This window comes from Panthera leo, chromosome A3 (assembly GCF_018350215.1).
Source record: "Panthera leo isolate Ple1 chromosome A3, P.leo_Ple1_pat1.1, whole genome shotgun sequence".
NCBI lineage: Eukaryota > Metazoa > Chordata > Mammalia > Carnivora > Felidae > Panthera > Panthera leo.
The window spans coordinates 61,444,001-61,460,958 of NC_056681.1; the positions used below are offsets into that span (position 1 = coordinate 61,444,001).

Here is a 16,958-nt window from a genome sequence, read left to right on the forward strand (position 1 = left end):
TTCTTTTACCTGAATTTTTAAAAGTTCTCTATATTTTAGTACATCAGCTCTTTGTGTGGTATACTGTACAAATAATGTCTCCCAGTGTATCATTTGTCTTTTGACTTTGCTTATGATCCTCTTTGGTAATGCATGTTTGAAAATCAACTTTTATGTAGCTGAGCAATCTTTTATTGCATCTGGATTTTGAATCATAGTCAAAAAACCTTTCTCTGCAACCATGTTATAGAGGAATTCAATCATGTTTTCTTCTAATACTTGAATGTTTTCATTGTTTACATTTAGGACTTGGATCTATTTGGAGTTTATTCTTATATGTAGTATGAAACATGGATCTATTTTATTATTTTCCAATGGCCATTAGCCATCTCAGCATCAGTTACTAAAAAGTTCCAGTGATTTGAGATGCTATCATCAGAATACACTAAATTTCCACATATATTTGTCTGTTTTTGGATTCTACTCTATTCCATTAGTCTTCTTTTCTTGTGCTAGCACCATACAGGCATAACGATGTTACAGTGTTTTATGTATTAGCATGAGTCCTTTTCCTTGTGGTTTTTCTTCTTTAGTATTTTCTAGCCTCTCTCACATGTTTATTTTTCCATATGAAGTTTACTGTCAACTTTTTAAACCCCATGAAATATTTGCAGTTATTTTTATTGGGATTGTGTTACTTTAATAAATGAACTCACAGAAAACTAACATCTTGATGACATTAAGCCATCCATTCTAAAACCAACAGAGGTTTACATCTACTTTTTTGTCTTTCAGGAATGTTTTAAAGTTTTTCTCATTGTTTTTGCACATTTATTGTTAAGTTTATTTTAGGTATGGCTGATCCTCATTATTTATGGATTCTATTTGTGAATTTACCTACTCACTAAAATTTATTTGTAATTCTAAAATCAATAGTCAATACATTTTGTAGAAATACATATGCTCAGAGTGGCAAAAAATGAGTCACCTGACTGCCTTGTTTCAGCTCTCCTGCTCTAAAAAAGTGTCCTCTCAATAGTAAATTTAGTGTCACATTTTCTACATTTTTGTGTTGTTAGTGATCTCGCTGTTTAAAACTGTCCCCAAGTGTAATGTTGAAGTACTATCTAGTGTTCCTAAGTGCAAGAAGAAAATATGTATTATACAATCTTCATTCAGGCATGAGTAATAGTGCTGTTGGCTGTGGTTCTATGTTTATAGATATATATTAAGTAAGGTATCTTTAAACAGAGAGACAAAAGAAGGTTATATATTTATAAATGAAAATGATGTGATCAGAGGCTTGTAGGAACTTAACCTTGTATTTCTCTATGGGCAATGATTCAGTATTTGCTAAATTCAGTGTTATAGATGACTTTACAGGACATAAACACCACATATAATGAGAATCAGCTATATTTTTATAAATATTTTTTTACATTTACTTATTTTTGAGAGAGTGAGAGCAAGGAGGGGCAGAGAGAGAAGGAGACATGGAATCTGAAGCAGGCTCCAGGCTCTGAGCAAGCGTTCAGCACAGAGCCCGATGTGGGGCTCAAACCCACGAATCATGAGATCATGACTTGAGCTGAAGTTGGGACACTTAACTGACTGAGCCACCCAGGCGCCCCAAGAATCAGCTATATTTTATTTTATTTCTTGCAACTGTATATGAGATTTTTCTCTATCAATATATCTTCTAACTGATCATTGTGCATACAAAGGCTACTGATTTCTGTATGTCAAATTTCTATTCTGCACCTCACTAAGCTCTTACATTATTTAAATTATTGTTATCATTGATTCTCTCTGGTTTTTCAGGTATGCTCTTTTATCATGTGCAAATATAATTTTACTTATTTTTCAATTCTATTCTCTTAATTAATTTCTCTTGTCTAAATGTGTTGGCTACAACATTTCCCCCCTTTTAGGACTGTTTCTCATCTATGTGGAACTACTCTGAATTGGTAGTAGGCTAACTCATTGATCCATAGACTCCTGGAGTTGAAAAGGAACTCAGAGATAATGTCTGTCACTTGATGCATGGATCTGTTTTACATCACTTAAGTGGTCATCCAGTCTCTTGAACATCTGTTCCATTTCTTCTAGTAAGAGCAGATCTCTTTCAGAGAGTCAAACTGTACCCATTCCATATAGTTCTTGTATTGCTGTCAATCACTCCATCCTCGCCCCACCCCTACTTATGATCCAAGCCAATTATATGGGGTGGCCATAAAATCTGGATACATAACTGTTATTATTTTTTGACAGACTGAACCCCATTTATTACTTCTGGCTGGCATATGCAAAAAGCATAGATTTATTCAGTGAAAATCAAACACACAATCACCTGAGGCAATGAATACAGATGTATGTGCACTGTATGGGGATGAAATGCATTAGTGTACTATTGAAATTACTACACACAGCCAACTATCTTTAAAAGTGATTTAAATAATAAAATATAAAATCTTTTATATATACCAACATAGTAACCGTTTCTGGTAGTCTTCAACATCTGTGCAATTTCTGAGTTAGTTTCAACTTATTATGGGTCTTATTTCCTTGTTTCTTTGTATGCCTGGTAATTTTTGATTGAATGCCAGACACTGTAAATTTTACTTTATTGGGTGGTCTTTTTTTAATCCCTACAAATATTCTTGAGCTTTGTGTTGAGACATAGGTTATTTGGAAACAATTTTATTCCTCTAGGGTTTGCTTTTAAGCCTTATTATATGGGACCAGAGAAGTGTTTAGTCTAAGGCCAATTTTGTTCCACTATTGAAGCAAACATTTTCTGAGTACTCTATCTGATGCTCCTTGAATAAAGATATCTGTTTTCTACACTGACTGGATGAAACAGGAGGTATTCCCAGCCTTATGTGAGCTGTAAGGATTGTTCCCTCTGACCTTTCTGGAAAGTTCTTTCTCCAACCTTGAGTAGTTCCCTCACAGCCATGCACTAGTAAGTACAGAGTTGAAGACTCAAAGGAGCTTATGTACATATATCCAGAGTTGTTTCTGTGAGTAGCTGTCTCTTCTCCAGCCCTCTATCCTGTAGACTCCAGCTGCCTTGGTCTTTCCAGAATCCTAGTTTCATTCAAAGAAGGTACCGGGCTCTGCCTGGGTTCCTGATCCTTTTGTTGTAGCCTGGAAACTGACTCCAGGAAATAAGCAGCACACTCATGGGGCTTACCTCACTTGTTTCTCAGAGATCCTGTACTTCATTGCCTATGTCCAATGTTTTGGAAACTGTGGTTACATACATTTTATCTGGTGTTTTAATTGTTTCAGGCAGGGGCTAGGGAATGAAATCAGGTTCCTGTTATTCCACACTGGCTGGAAGTAGAAATACACTGTCTTTATTACAATTTCCCCCAGCACACTGAATTGGACATTATCTATAAAGTACAACACACTGTATCTATCACTTAATGTCATTGAGAATATCATGCATTGTAATGTAATATCAACAAAGTTTTCTTATGTATATTTGTCTTGTAGTTCATTCCTTGTACATGCCTTTAAACCAGACAACAGTGATTGGTCCAAAAATAAAGTAGAGATGCAGAAAGGTAAGATAGAGAAGGTAAGTACCTTCCAAATGCTGATAGAATCTCTCTGGAGCCTGGCATACTGTCAGCACTCAATTGCTTGTTGAATAATTGAATGAATGCATACAGCCTAAGATGAATACTTGCATGTATGCAGGCATGAATGAATATGACTTGATGAATGGTTTCTTTCCTACCCCACTAGTTCTCCACTGGTCAAACCAAAACTGGATGATTATTCCAGAGCCTATGAGAAACCTCTGGGTTCTGTGGGGAGTCATATTGCTTCCCCACACACTGTCTCCTGTCTTGTTCTGGATCATTTCCTCACTCCTCAATTCCTTCCTCACTACATTACTACTTTACCCTGATGCTGAGCTGATGTTCCTTTTTCTTTCATATTTTTGGAAGGAGATTCCTCCTTTAATTTCTTTGCCATGACCGTGGTGACACCCTAGCTTTCAGGAATATGAACACAATTTTTAATTAGGTTGCAAATTAAAAAAAAATTTTTTTTAACATTTATTCATTTTTGAAAGACAGAGAGAGACAGAGTGCGAATGGGGAAGGGGCAGAGAGAGAGGGAGACACAGAATTCGCAGCAGGCTCCAGGCTCCAAGCTGTCAGCATGGAGCCTGATGCGGGGCTCAAATTCACAGACTGCAAGATCATGACCCCAGCCGAAGTCAGCCACCCAACCGACTGAGCCACCCAGGCGCCCTGATTGCAAATTTTTAGAGTATTAGTGGTGATACTCTAAAATCCATCTTTTCCTAGCATCCAATATTTGTCTTATTAATAATCTGTATCCTGGGGTGCCTGGGTGACTCAGCTGGTTGAGCGACTGACTTAGGCTAAGGTCATGGTCTCGCAGATCATGAGTTCAAGCCCCACATCGGGCTCTGTGCTGATATCTCAGAGCCTGGAGCCCGCTTCAGATTCTGTGTCTCCCTCTCTCTTTGCCCCTCCCCTGCTCACACTCTCTCTTTCAAAAATAAATAACCATTAAAAAAATAATCATCTGTACCCTATTATTATGGGACTATTACTGACTAGAAAAAGAATTTGGGGAGCTATTTCATTTTTGAAATTAGTGAAGCTAATTTCACTAAGGAATTAATGAAAAGAAGTGAATACTTTCATGTCATTGCTAAAATGTGTTCAAAGAAAACAGTAATAAACAAACAATACAATAGTTTTGAAATGTTTCCAATGTAAGAGTTTTTATTGTGGTTCCGCACTCAACTAGAGGTACCTACAACAGACTACAGACAAAAACAATTAGAGAGGGCTCAATAAAAATTGCCAGAAATTAATAATTTTGTTTTGCAGATCTCAGACACATTACTAGATCTTAATTTCAGTCTTAACATTAAGTGATAAAATCCCTAATTTAAATGAGATAATTAATTTAAAACAAGACTGCAGGCTTGGATTATAAGTACATTGCCTTCCAAAAAAAATAGCTGAAAATCCTATGATAGTAATCTGTCAGGTTAAACTTCTGGGCATGATGAATTTACCAAAAGACTGAGTATAATGTGGTGAGGACAGAGAAAATAATACGATAAAGAATGGTTAGGAAAAGCCAGAAAACATCGCAAACAGATGGGAGATCTAGGTGGGAGATAACAGGGAAGTGTACCTGTTTTACAAACAGGGTAGGAATGGGTAGGATGAAAGGCAGTCTTACCTCAGCAGAGAGGCTAGTTCCACAGTGTTGACTGGCTGAGGTCTAGGCAGCCCTGGAGGAATGCTGGCTCTCTTAAACATAGTTGCCACTAGACTGCTTTAAGGTTTCTCAGCAGTGGTCCTCAGCCCTTTGCTGCTGTGGGTGGCTCTAGGAGGAAAGGCAGGGCTGCTTGAGGTGGAGGTATGGCAGCGATGGTGTGGCTGGCTGACTCCCAGATCCTGGGCCGAGGACCTTCTCTGGGGAAGTGGATGTCAGCATTATTTAAGGGTGTTAGAGTTTTTGCCACTCTGGGACCTAAACTGGCCTGGAAACTGGGGAGTGACCTCATGTGCACTATTCTTGAGAGAGCTTTCAGGGTGTTCCGGAGATAGGCGATGTCGTCCCCCGCCTACCTTGGGCTTGGGGTGTTTCTTGGGGTAGGACTCTTGGGACCTGATGCCATGAGAAGAGTCATCAGATTCTGAGGACACTGTTTCCTGGAGAGGCAACCTCTTGGAAGGTTTCTTTTTCTTCTTTCTAGGGTTCTCCGGTCTTAGCTCTTGTAAATCCCCAGTGTCAGTTTCTTTGAGTGGCCATATTAAGAAAGTAGAATTCTTTGTCTTCACATCCTCCCTAGAGAGAGAGAGAGAGAGAGAGAGAGAGAGAGAGAGAGAGAGAGAGAGAGAGAGAGAATATGCAGGATTACCCTGGTCTTGTTGGCTGCTGTGTCTACAGAGATGTCCAAGCCAGCCCTGCAGTGTTTCTCAGCTCTTGGTCCCTTGGCCTTCTTCCCATGGAATGGAGTTGCAGAGGTCCTGTGGCCCTGATAGTTTGGGCTGCATTTTATTCCATGAGGTTCATTTCCACAGGTCTTTGTGGGAGCCTCACATGGCATGAAGAATCTAATGTCATTTGGACCTTGTCCTGACCAAGTCAGTGAATGAAGCAACAATTCCTGCCCAAGACGTCCCTTGGCATGCCTCAGAATTGACCTCTGTCCACCCCAGGATTATAAGCTTGGCCACATCATAGTTCAGTTTATTCCTGACATACTGAACTGGAGCTTGTACAGTAGAAACATTCTTCTACACCCTCAGTTTTCCCTAATTACTGTATGGTGTACCATCAGAAAAATGTCTCCCAAATTCAAAAACAATATACTTTTTAATTTAACTGACATTGGATTTGACTATGAAGTCATAAAGCTAGTCTTACCATTTAGAAAATATAGTGCACATGATCAACTAATATTTGACAAGGGAGCCAAGAATACTCAATGGGGAAAGACAGTATTTTCAATAAATGGTGTTGAGAAAACTGGGAATCCACATGCTCCTATCCTATAACACTCACAAAAATGAACCTGAAATGGAAATAATAAGAACTCAAACCATAAAACTCCTAGAAGATAACATGGGGGAAAAAACTCTTTTACATTGGTTCTGGCAGTGATTTTTTTTAGATATAACACCAAAAATACAAGCAACAAAAGCAAAAATAAGTGGCACTACATCAAACTGAAAAACGTCTGCACAGCAAAAGAACCAAACAATCAAACAAAGAGGCAACCTAAGAAATGAGAGACACTATTTGCAAACCATACACCGGATAATGGATTAATGTCCAAAATATATAAGGAACTCATACAACCTAATGTTGAAAAGACTAATAATCCTGCACAATAAATTCTTACTAATTACTTAAAAAAAAAAACCCAAACAAATAATCCAGTCAAATAATGGGCAGAAGACTTGAACAGTTTTTCCAAAAAAGACATACAAATAGCCAAAAGGTACATGAAAATGTGCTCAGTATCACTAATCACAAGAGAAATCAAAATCAAAACTACAATGAGATATTACCTCACACCTGTTAGGATGGCTATTATCAAAAAGACAAGAGATAACAAATGTTGCTGAGGCTGTAGAGAAAAGTGAGCCCTTCTATGCTGTTAATGGGAGTGTAAACTAGTACAGTCACTATGGAAAACAGTATGGAAGCTCCTCAAAAAATTAAAAATGGAACTACAATATGATCTATCAATCCCACTTCTGGATATATTTCCAAAGGCAACTAAATCACTGCCTCAAAGAAATATCTGTAGTCCCATGTTCCACTGCAGCATTATATACAGTAGCCCAAATATGGAAACAACATAAGTGTCCATTGGTGGATGAATGGATCAAGAAAATGTTATATGTATTATATATATATTTCATATACAATGGAATATCATTTAGCTATTAAAAAAAGGAAACCCTGCCATTTGTGACAAGGATAGACTTTGAGGGTGTTATATTAAGTGAAATAAGTCAGAGAAAGACAAATACTGTGTGATCTCACTTATATGTGACATAGAAACAGAGTAAAATGGTGGCTGGCTGCCAGGGACTGGGGGGGTGAGGGTAGAGGAAATGGGAAGAACATGAAAAATATTTTTTTATCTTATAAAAAAATATAAGAAAATATATTGGTCAGTTTATTTATCCAGCAATGTTGTATTTCAAAGAAGGTATCTTGGGAACATCATGACTTCATTCCAGCCATGTCCTCATGGCACACCATCTGGGGGACTTGCCTTTTTCAGGGCCTTCAGGGTAAGTTAAAAACACCAGTTTCCTGGTGTTAAACCTTATTTTGTTCCCATAAGAAGTATCTACCACCTTGATCACCCAGCTTTCACTCTGAATAACTTTTGATCACTGCTACTTCAGATCCTCTTGGAAATTACCAAGGAAAAATTAAGAGTGGGAAAATATTTTTAGTTATTTCTAAAAAGAAAATTGCATCAATCAAGTCCCTCTTCAAAAGATCAAGATTCACTACATGTGATACTTTTCAAGGATTGGCTCAAAGACTCAGGAGATAATTCCCAAGAGAGATTTAAAAATGGCCTTTATACCTATTAGGATAGCTGTTGCCAAGAAAAGAAAAAGCAAAGCCAAAAAATAACAGATGTTGGCAAGGATATGGAGAATCTAGAACCTTGTACACTGTTGGTGGGAATATAAAAATGGTAAAGCTGCCATATAAATTGTATGTCAATTTCTCAAAATATTAAAAATAGAATTACCATATGATCCAGCAACTCCACTTCTGTGTATGTATAGACAAGAAGGAAAGCAGGGACTCAAACACCATGTTCACTGCAGCATTACTCACAATAGCCAAAAGGTGGAAACAACCCAAGTGTCCACCAACAGATGAATGGATAAACAAACTGTGGTATATAATACAATACAATCTTATTTAGTCTTAAAAAGGGAGGAGATTCTGACACAGACTATAACACGGATGAACCTTGAATACATTATGCTAAATGAAATGTCAGTCACAAAGGAATGGGGAATTAGTGGTCAATGGGTACAGAGTTGCGGTTTGGGATGATGGAAAAATTTGGGGACTGGCTGACCGTGATGGCTACACAGCAATGTGAATGTACTTAATGTCACTGAACTGTATGCTTAAAAATGGTTAAAATGATACATTTTATGATATGTGTATTTACCACAATAAAAAAAAATGGCCCAAGCAACAGCAGTAAAATGGGAGAAAGCCTTCTCAGGAGGCCACAAACAAAATTATCTTGAAATATGAGCCCAGCACCTATGTAGATGTGTAAGTTCTGTGAGCTGGGTTCTCAGACTCATCTTGAAATCACAAGGCTGTGACACCACCCCTCCTCTGTGAAATCTAAAATCTTACCTACATTACCATCAACTATTCCTCACATTGCTGCTTCCCTCTGGAATGGACAAAATTGATACGTTCTATTTACTCTTTAGAAATGGTCTCTAAAGGGGCGCCTGGGTGGCTCAGTCGGTTGAGCGTCCGACTTCGGCTCAGGTCACGATCTCGCGGTTCGTGAGTTCGAGTCCCGCGTGGGGCTCTGGGCTGATGGCTCAGAGCCTGGAGCCTGCTTCCGGTTCTGTGTCTCCCTCTCTCTCTGCCCCTCCCCCGTTCATGCTCTGTCTCTCTCTGTCCCCAAAATAAATTAACGTTAAAAAAAAAAAATTAAAAAAAAAAAGAAAAGAAATGGTCTCTAAAATTTTCCCATGTACATCTCCCAAGTATCAGGATCGGTTGTAGTCCAGTCCACCTCCTAAAAGCTCTCAGAAAGAAGAGCAACAAGGAAGGAGAGAGAGAAAGTAGAGAATAAGGCACCCAAAGAGAAAGGTGGAAGAGAGGCTGACCTACCTACCGGAAGGATACCAGGAAGATGATCATGCAAAGAAACCAGTAAGAAGGGCAGGAAAGACCGAGAAGCAACACATGTCTAGTCTTCAGCGGGAGACTGGTCATATAAGTCACACACCACCTGGATAATTAAATTCCAGGGAGGCAATAACAAAACAAAACATGTCCCCATCATGCCAAAAGCAAGTAATATATTGTTAAGTGGGGAAAAAGTCACAAACAACGTATGTGACTAGAAACCTTTCCATCAAATGGTTAACTGTTACCTCAGGGAAAAGAATTCCAGTAAGATTGTCACTTCTTCCACATTAAAAATTTTTTTATAGCTGTCATAAATGGTGAGGGGAAACACAAATTTTTATTTTAAGGAAAAATAATCAACACAGCAGAGAGAATACTCTAGAAGGATATGTGCCAAAATACAAATGGTGATTACTTTTGAAATGTGGAACTATTTTTATATTCTTTTTGCTTTTTTTCATATTCTTTTTGCTTTTAATTTCTAAATTAAAATTATATTAACAATGCATACTTTGGAATAAGAATAAAAATATGCAAGCTGTCATGATCAGAATAAAAAGCAGACCAGAATTTTGATCAAGGAAAGCCTTCATGTCATGTAAGCAGCTACCCCATTTTACTGATGTCAACTAAGTTCAAAATATTCCACAGGAAATGTCCCTTTGCAGGAGGGGGTGCAGGGTAGGTGTGAATCTGATATGAGAGTTCTTATCTGCGCCCCCCTCCCCAGCCCTCCCCATGCCCCTCCACTCTGATTGGCTCAAACCCACTCTGAGGAAGGGGGAAGGTGGCCATGCTCCAGACTGCTAGCCAGTGGACATTTTGCATCAGCATACCTGGAAAGGCGCTGCTAAATGGCTTTCTTTTGCCTCATCTCCTACCAAAACCGAGAAAAATTCAGTGTCCTATTAATTACTTTAGGCTCTAGGTTTGATTAAATAATGTGACAAACAGGTAAAAATTACGTATGTGTGTGTCAGGGGGTGGGGGTAAGGTGAGGGAAGCCAGGCATGGTGACTTCCACTGGCTCTTCAGAAGCAGTGGTTCCACTTTGGGGAGGAAAGTGCTGAGCACCCACTCCACACCCTCTTTGGGTCAAAACCCACCTCATTCGCCTGATTAATGCCAGCTTGCCAGTTTTCCCTGTCTCACTGGTTTCCTGAGGCCTCGTTTCTATTCTGCTCTAAGTGTCTGTCAGAAACCCAATCTTAGAATGGGAGGACCTATGGGGTAGGCACCGAATAGATGTCTGGTGAGGACCACGAGACCCCTGAATTTTAACAATGGAAGGAGCAGAAAATGGAGAGACTGATAAGGCTGCTGCCATCCCAATTGTTACCACTGGCCCTCAGGGTTAGAAATCGCTATGATTCTCTATGCTCTCTTATATTAGGGCACCGCAGAATGCTTTCTGAAAATAGGCAATGGCATTTGTCCCTCCAGATAATATGGGACACTCACAGGCAGGGTTTGTTCTTGAACTGCTTTTTTATTAAGGGCTTTGCTCCAGCCTAGGAAATGGGGGTCCTAATCTGACCAGAAGAGACGAGGGAGCTAATGACATACTGAGGCTTAATGATTTTAGATGCACAGCTCCTTCTAAGGGAAAAATAGTCAGCAGTGATGAGGCAAGATTATAGGAAGTGATTCATCTCATGTAATGTCAGAGCCAGCACTGAATCTTGAGGTTTCAATCAAAGACTTAATATCACTGCTGTCAGGAAGACAATGTGAGGCCACACTACATAGAGGAAAGGGAGGAATGTTAACCAGCACAGAATTATTATTTCCTTTGGGACAAATTCTTAAATGGTTTGATGGAAAATGATTAAACTGTTCAAAGAAAGACAATGAACACTAATACTCAGGAATCAGGAGCTGACCACAGACCTGGACAGCACACATCTGAACTCTAGGAGAGTAGTCTCCTCTCTCATAGACTCGTACACAGCCATGCACCGAAGACCACACAACTACAATCACACATCAAGAAAAGAACAGTCCTTGCCTTCAGGATCTCGCTGCCCAGCAATTTCCTTCGGATGTCCAGTGATTTTTTTGAAATAGAGAAAATGATTAGTTCTCTCTGGTTTTCCTGATCACATTAAATTTTTTTTTGTTTATTTTTGAGAGAGAAAGAGACAGAAAGACAGAGTGTGAGCAGGGGAGGGGCAGAGAGAGAGGGATACAGAATCCTAAGCAGGGTCCAGGCCGGGGCTCGAACTCACAAACCATGAGATCATGACCCAAGCTGAAGTCAGACACTTAACCAACTGAGCCACCCAGGTACCCTTTCCTGTTCACATTTAGAATGTTGCTAATTTTTTCAAGAAATCCAATTCCCTCAAAGTGAATCTCCTTAAGGAGGAACCTCAGAGGTAATGTGTCCAAACTCTGCTCTGTCAAGAATGGAGAGTGGATCCCAGCTATGCCTGGGAGGCATATTCAGCCAGTTACATGACACCAGGTATGCAATCCAGCTCAAGCCTGCTGGGGCACCTTGCCTGGAGGAACATACAGTCCCCAGCCTGTACTCAACCACCTCACAGCAGGAAGTTGAATAAGGCTTGGTAGAGTCACTTCCTTTCACTGGAGAAAACCAGAAGCCAGAGCACCAAACCCACCAGGCATGCTTCCCCTGTAGCACCCGAGGCTGCGGCCTTCTGACAGGAACAGGATCCCAGGAGAGAAGTCCTGCCTGGCAAGGAGGGAGGACACCAAGAAAGGGGAAATTCCTCCTGGTCTGCTTGCATCTTGGAATTAGGAGAAACTACATGTGTATTCTCTAAATGGAGAAAGTTATAGCCAGGTTAGGGACGATTTTAACCCAGAATAGACATCTCTATGCCATGAAATGTAGAAAAAACCTCAAGGACATTACTGAAGGTGGGCAAAGCAAGAGCAATCATTTCCCTCCAACAGACACACTCTCAGAAGGCACGGCTCTCTCTCAGCTGTGCTGTCAGAAAATGCATTCAACCATATAGCAAAGAAAAGAGAAAAACCAAACCAGTGCGAGCCACCCGTGATTTCACATTGCAAATATGGAGACACTAAACACTCTCTTCTTTAAGAACTAATTGTTTGGAATTTAGCAATATGGGGAACATATTGGATGATGGAGGACAAAAGTCCTCAAGAATCATTTTGGTGTCAAATTTTGAGCTGAAACTTAAACTCTGCATCAGTTTTGGCCATATTCAATCAGTTTTGAACCCTTCACCCTCCAAAGACTTCCCTCTTTCACTGTCTGTCACCCTCAGTTAGGAACCAGAAGAGGGGCCTGGGGGAAATACTCTGTCACCCACAACTGGAGGTCTCAAAAAAGAAGAAAAAGAGGAGGTACAGAAGATGGAGAGCTGAATGTCTGGCATCCTGGTCCACCCAGCTGCCTGGGGCTATGTACCCCTTGTCTGACCAACCCCAAATGGACGGTTAGGGTGGATTCAATATTTTAAAGTTAAATTTAGTCAAGTGCTGTTCTGTTGGAGTTGCAAGCTATAGCACATTTCTTTAATCAGCCCATGAAGAAAGCACTGGGATTTTTTTTTTTAATGGTCTCATTTCGTATAATGATGTGAAGGCTTACTAAAGATAAATTGAAGGGAGGCAGTACGCTATAGAGTAAGTGAGGATGTGCTCCTGATGAGAAAGGACCTGCCAGAAGGAAATCCCAGAGGAGACAAAATAAGACCTGCGCCTTCAGTCTGTGTGCTCACACCTGCTGGCCCTGATTGTACAAACAGAGAGAGATTAAACTCTGAACCTAGTGTGTTGGACATGACCTCTGCTTAAGAAAGTTAAATGTAGTCTCTTGCTAGTGGGGAGGCAGAGGAAAAAAACAGTGGAAGTTACCATGGGGAGACTAGAGAGTCAATGAATGCTTCTGCTGTGTAAAGAAAGCCCTAGAAATCTGGGTAGGTAATTAGCAGCTAAGAGCTTTAAATAAGGCCTGGAGCAGGACTAAGATAGAGAACAATTAAAGGCTTTTCTCAACATAGAAAGAATTGAATTTTAATTCTAAAATAGGATTGATAATGTTGAATTTAGTGAAAATGGTCAATACCTAGACATATCTATTCATATTCCTTTAAAATGTACTGTAATTTGGATATGATTTTGAGTAGGATTTTGAGATTAATAAAACATGTGTTATAATTATAAATGAAACATTATACTCACCTGGAAGAGAATGAAAGATTGTAGTGTATATTTTCAATAATAATACCTAAGGAAAGATGCTCTGTGAAACCATGCACCTCTCAAGGAACAATGCTGGGCATCCACTAATATTTGTTCACTGGGTCATTCTTCATTGGGCATATCCTATGAGCTGGACCTTGGCAACTATAATCTAGAAGTGGATAGAACCTGACATCTGCTTTCAAGGACTCATGCATAATGGGAGTGAGAAATTAAGAAAGTACATGGCCAACACAAGGGAAAATTTCTGTAATGAAACCGCTACATGATGCAGTGAGATCACCTCACTGCATAGAAGGGCTAGAGTCTCGGAACATGACATAGTGATGGTGATGCTTGAGTTCAATGTTAGAGTGCCCTAGTGGCCAAGAGCAAAGAATAACATTCCAGGGGGAGGGAATGCTTAGCTTATGCAAAGCACAGATCCCTGAAAAAGCATGGTGTGGGGGAAAGCTACAAGTAGTTTCGCATGGTTAGTGTGCAGAGGGCTTGTGAGAAGTTGGTTGTGGGGTGGCTAGGGAGAAGTGAGGCTAGGGAGGCAGGCCTGAATCAGATCCACAAGAGGCTAAGCTAGAATAATAAAATGGGCTAGATGGGTGATGGGTAGAAAGGAGGGCACTTGTGATGAGCACTGGCTGTTGTATGTAAGCGATGAATCACTGAATTCTACTCCTGAAACCAATATTGCACTGTAAGCTAACTAACTAAAATTAAAACAAAAGAAAACAAAAAGCAGAAGGGGCCTAGGAGGGGGACTCTGAGGGTTTTTTAAGTAGGAGAAGGGCAGGAGCAGATTTCCACACAAGGAAGATTCCTCTGCTCAGCCTTTCTAGAAGCGGGCTGGGACTGTAGCAGGAGGAGGCCAAAGGCAGGGGCCTCAGGAAATGAGACACCTGACCTAAGGCAGTCCAGATCCAGTAGAGCTGAGCAGTATTTGCAAGTTAGATCAATACAACTTGGAGACCAATGGGGAGTAGTGGGTGAAGGGCAAGAAGAAGCCAAGGATGACTACCAGATGCTGCTTGGACAACTCCATGAACTGGTGGGTGGAAGAGAGAACTAAGTCAGGGAAGGCGGAGATGAGAGTGGGTCTGTGGAGAGTTTTAGATGTGCTGAATTTGAGATTCTGTACCCTCAGGTGAATGGCTGGAAGTAACAGGATTCCCGCCAGGGCCTGACCACCTGCTTTACCCCAAGCATGCAACAGACCATCTCCAATCCTCACCTGTGAGCAAACAAGTTCCTAGATGATAAGCAACCTGCCCAAGGACACAAAATAAGTGAGGATGGGGCTGGGACAGGCACTCAGGTTTTAGTTTCCAAGGCCCTTCCCACTATAGTTATTAGCCATGTCTGCACATTACAACCAGCAGGGGAGCTTTTAGAAAAGCCCATCCCGGATCCCACTCTCAGACACTACCATCCTGATGTCAGAGGATAGGAATGTTGTGGGGTGGAGAGGGAGATACAAGGTCCTTAGTGTAAATGGAGTCGTGAAAGCAAGGGATGTGGGTGAAATGAGGCAGGGAGGAAATGCAGAGGGAGGAGGAGCCATGACAGGCCTCAAGAGATGGAGGGGTGGTTGACAGTGGTAAATAGACTGAAACAGCCCACACACTCAGTGTGAGCATGTGAGAGGTCTTGAGTGGCCGCTGTGGGAATAGCTTCACACAGGGATAAGGGAGGGAGCCAATACCCAAGGCCAAGGAAGGAGAAGAGGAGGCAAGAGAGAGGAGACATCAGCCCAAGAGACTGCCACGTAGAGAGCAGCTGTGAAGGGAGGGAGCATGCCAGGTCACATGGCAGAACTAAGGGAGCTCTATGGATTTAGGACCGGGTGTGTGAATGCATGCACGTTAGGGGAGGCAAAGTTGGGTTTTTGCTGAGGTGAAGGAATCAGGAGAGGAGCTAGGGAGATAGGAGAGAATCCAGGATAACTGATGGAGCAAGGACTGGGTAGTGGGGAAGGCCTCTGGAGTCTGGTGGGCAGGTCAGCCTTGGACAAGAGAAGGGATTTTGACATCAGGGAGAAAGAAGTTTCCACAAGCCTAGAGGTGGAGGAAAAGGAGTGGAGGAGAGACACCTGATGGTTTCTGCTTATGAAGTACAAGGTGATGCCATCAGGAGAATGAAGGTTGGCACCCATGACAACCCACAAACTCCAAGTGAAGTTGGAGGGTGTTTTCATGATCCCTTTCCCTAACCCTTGCTCCTTCCCTCACCCTTCATCTCCAAAGTCAAGGCTCCGACTCCAACTGTGATGCCCCTCATCGGCCCCAAGGACTTGGGTTTTTGCCTGCTTTCTAGGCCTGCATTTCTTCTTACTGACTTTAACCTATCTTTCCAGCTTTTAACAATACTATTTCCTCAGACAAAAATGGATTCACCCCACTGTAGCCCCTGGAAACTGCCACTTACCCACTCACCCATGCTCACCTGGGCACAGGGCACCAGGGCCAACACCTTACTCTCCCTCTCCAGCAAGGGGAGAGGCAGATGGTCCTAACTGAAACCTAATCTAACCTTTGCTTTAGAGTGAGACTTTGTTAGAAGGCTTTGAACCCTTACAAATAAAAGGGGAATAATTTCTTCATGCCCATGACAGTATTGAATACTTTTCTGAGGAGTCAGTAAAATAATGTTGCATTTGAGATTAGAAGCAGACAGACAAATAGTCAGCAAGTAAGAGGTGCGATGTTGAAGGAATAATAATCATAAAACCACATTTTAGGGGCACCTAGGTGCCTCAGTTGGTTAAGTGTCCGACTTTGGCTCAGGTCATGATCATGCGGTCTGTGAGTTCGAGCCCCGTGTTGGGCTCTATGCTGGCAGCTCGGAGCCTGAAGCCTGTTTTGGATTCTGTGTCTCCCTCTCTCTGCCCCTCCCCTGCTCGCGCTCTGTCTCTCTCTCTCAAAAGTAAACAAACATTAAAACAAAAACAAAATAACCACATTTTAAGCAGGAGGTCCTCCACTTCTGCTTTTCTCCCCAAGTATTTATAGAGATCATGAATCTCAACCCAGAAACAGATTAAAGGTGCAAAGATATAAATAAAATTCAGGGAGTATAAAAAGTTGGGTCTACTTACACTTTTGGATCCTCCTGAATTGGGGGTGATTTTATATGAGAGCAAGAGAGAGCATACTTGTTTTGGCTGATCTTAATAAGTGCACTCCGAGGGCAAAATTCCTGTAATAATACCAAAAGGGTTCACACAAATTAAGTCAGAAATGTCCACAATTTAGATGTAATTTTGTTTAGCTCAACCCATTATAAGAGCTGCTAGCCACTCTCCTATTCAGAGTGACATTTAAGAGGGCAGTCAAATTGCA

General features: G+C 41.1%; 1 protein-coding gene across 2 annotated transcripts in view; it reads right to left on the reverse strand.

Moving 5' to 3' along the window:
* Positions 1–4,726: 4,726 nt before the first annotated feature.
* Positions 4,727–16,958, reverse strand: part of VWA3B (von Willebrand factor A domain containing 3B) — a 205,268-nt gene continuing 193,036 nt past the window's right edge. The window contains exons 26-29 of one of the 2 annotated variants that reach the window (XM_042932057.1): positions 16,715–16,815; positions 5,619–5,838; positions 5,227–5,373; positions 4,727–4,798 (exon numbers count right to left, since the gene is read on the reverse strand). In XM_042932057.1, the coding sequence (XP_042787991.1) occupies positions 5,335–5,373; positions 5,619–5,838; positions 16,715–16,815 (360 nt within the window). In that variant the 3' untranslated portion in view covers positions 4,727–4,798; positions 5,227–5,334. Of the gene's footprint in view, positions 4,799–5,226; positions 5,374–5,618; positions 5,839–16,714; positions 16,816–16,958 lie in introns of those variants that run through there. The other variant, XM_042932058.1, reaches the window with a different exon arrangement.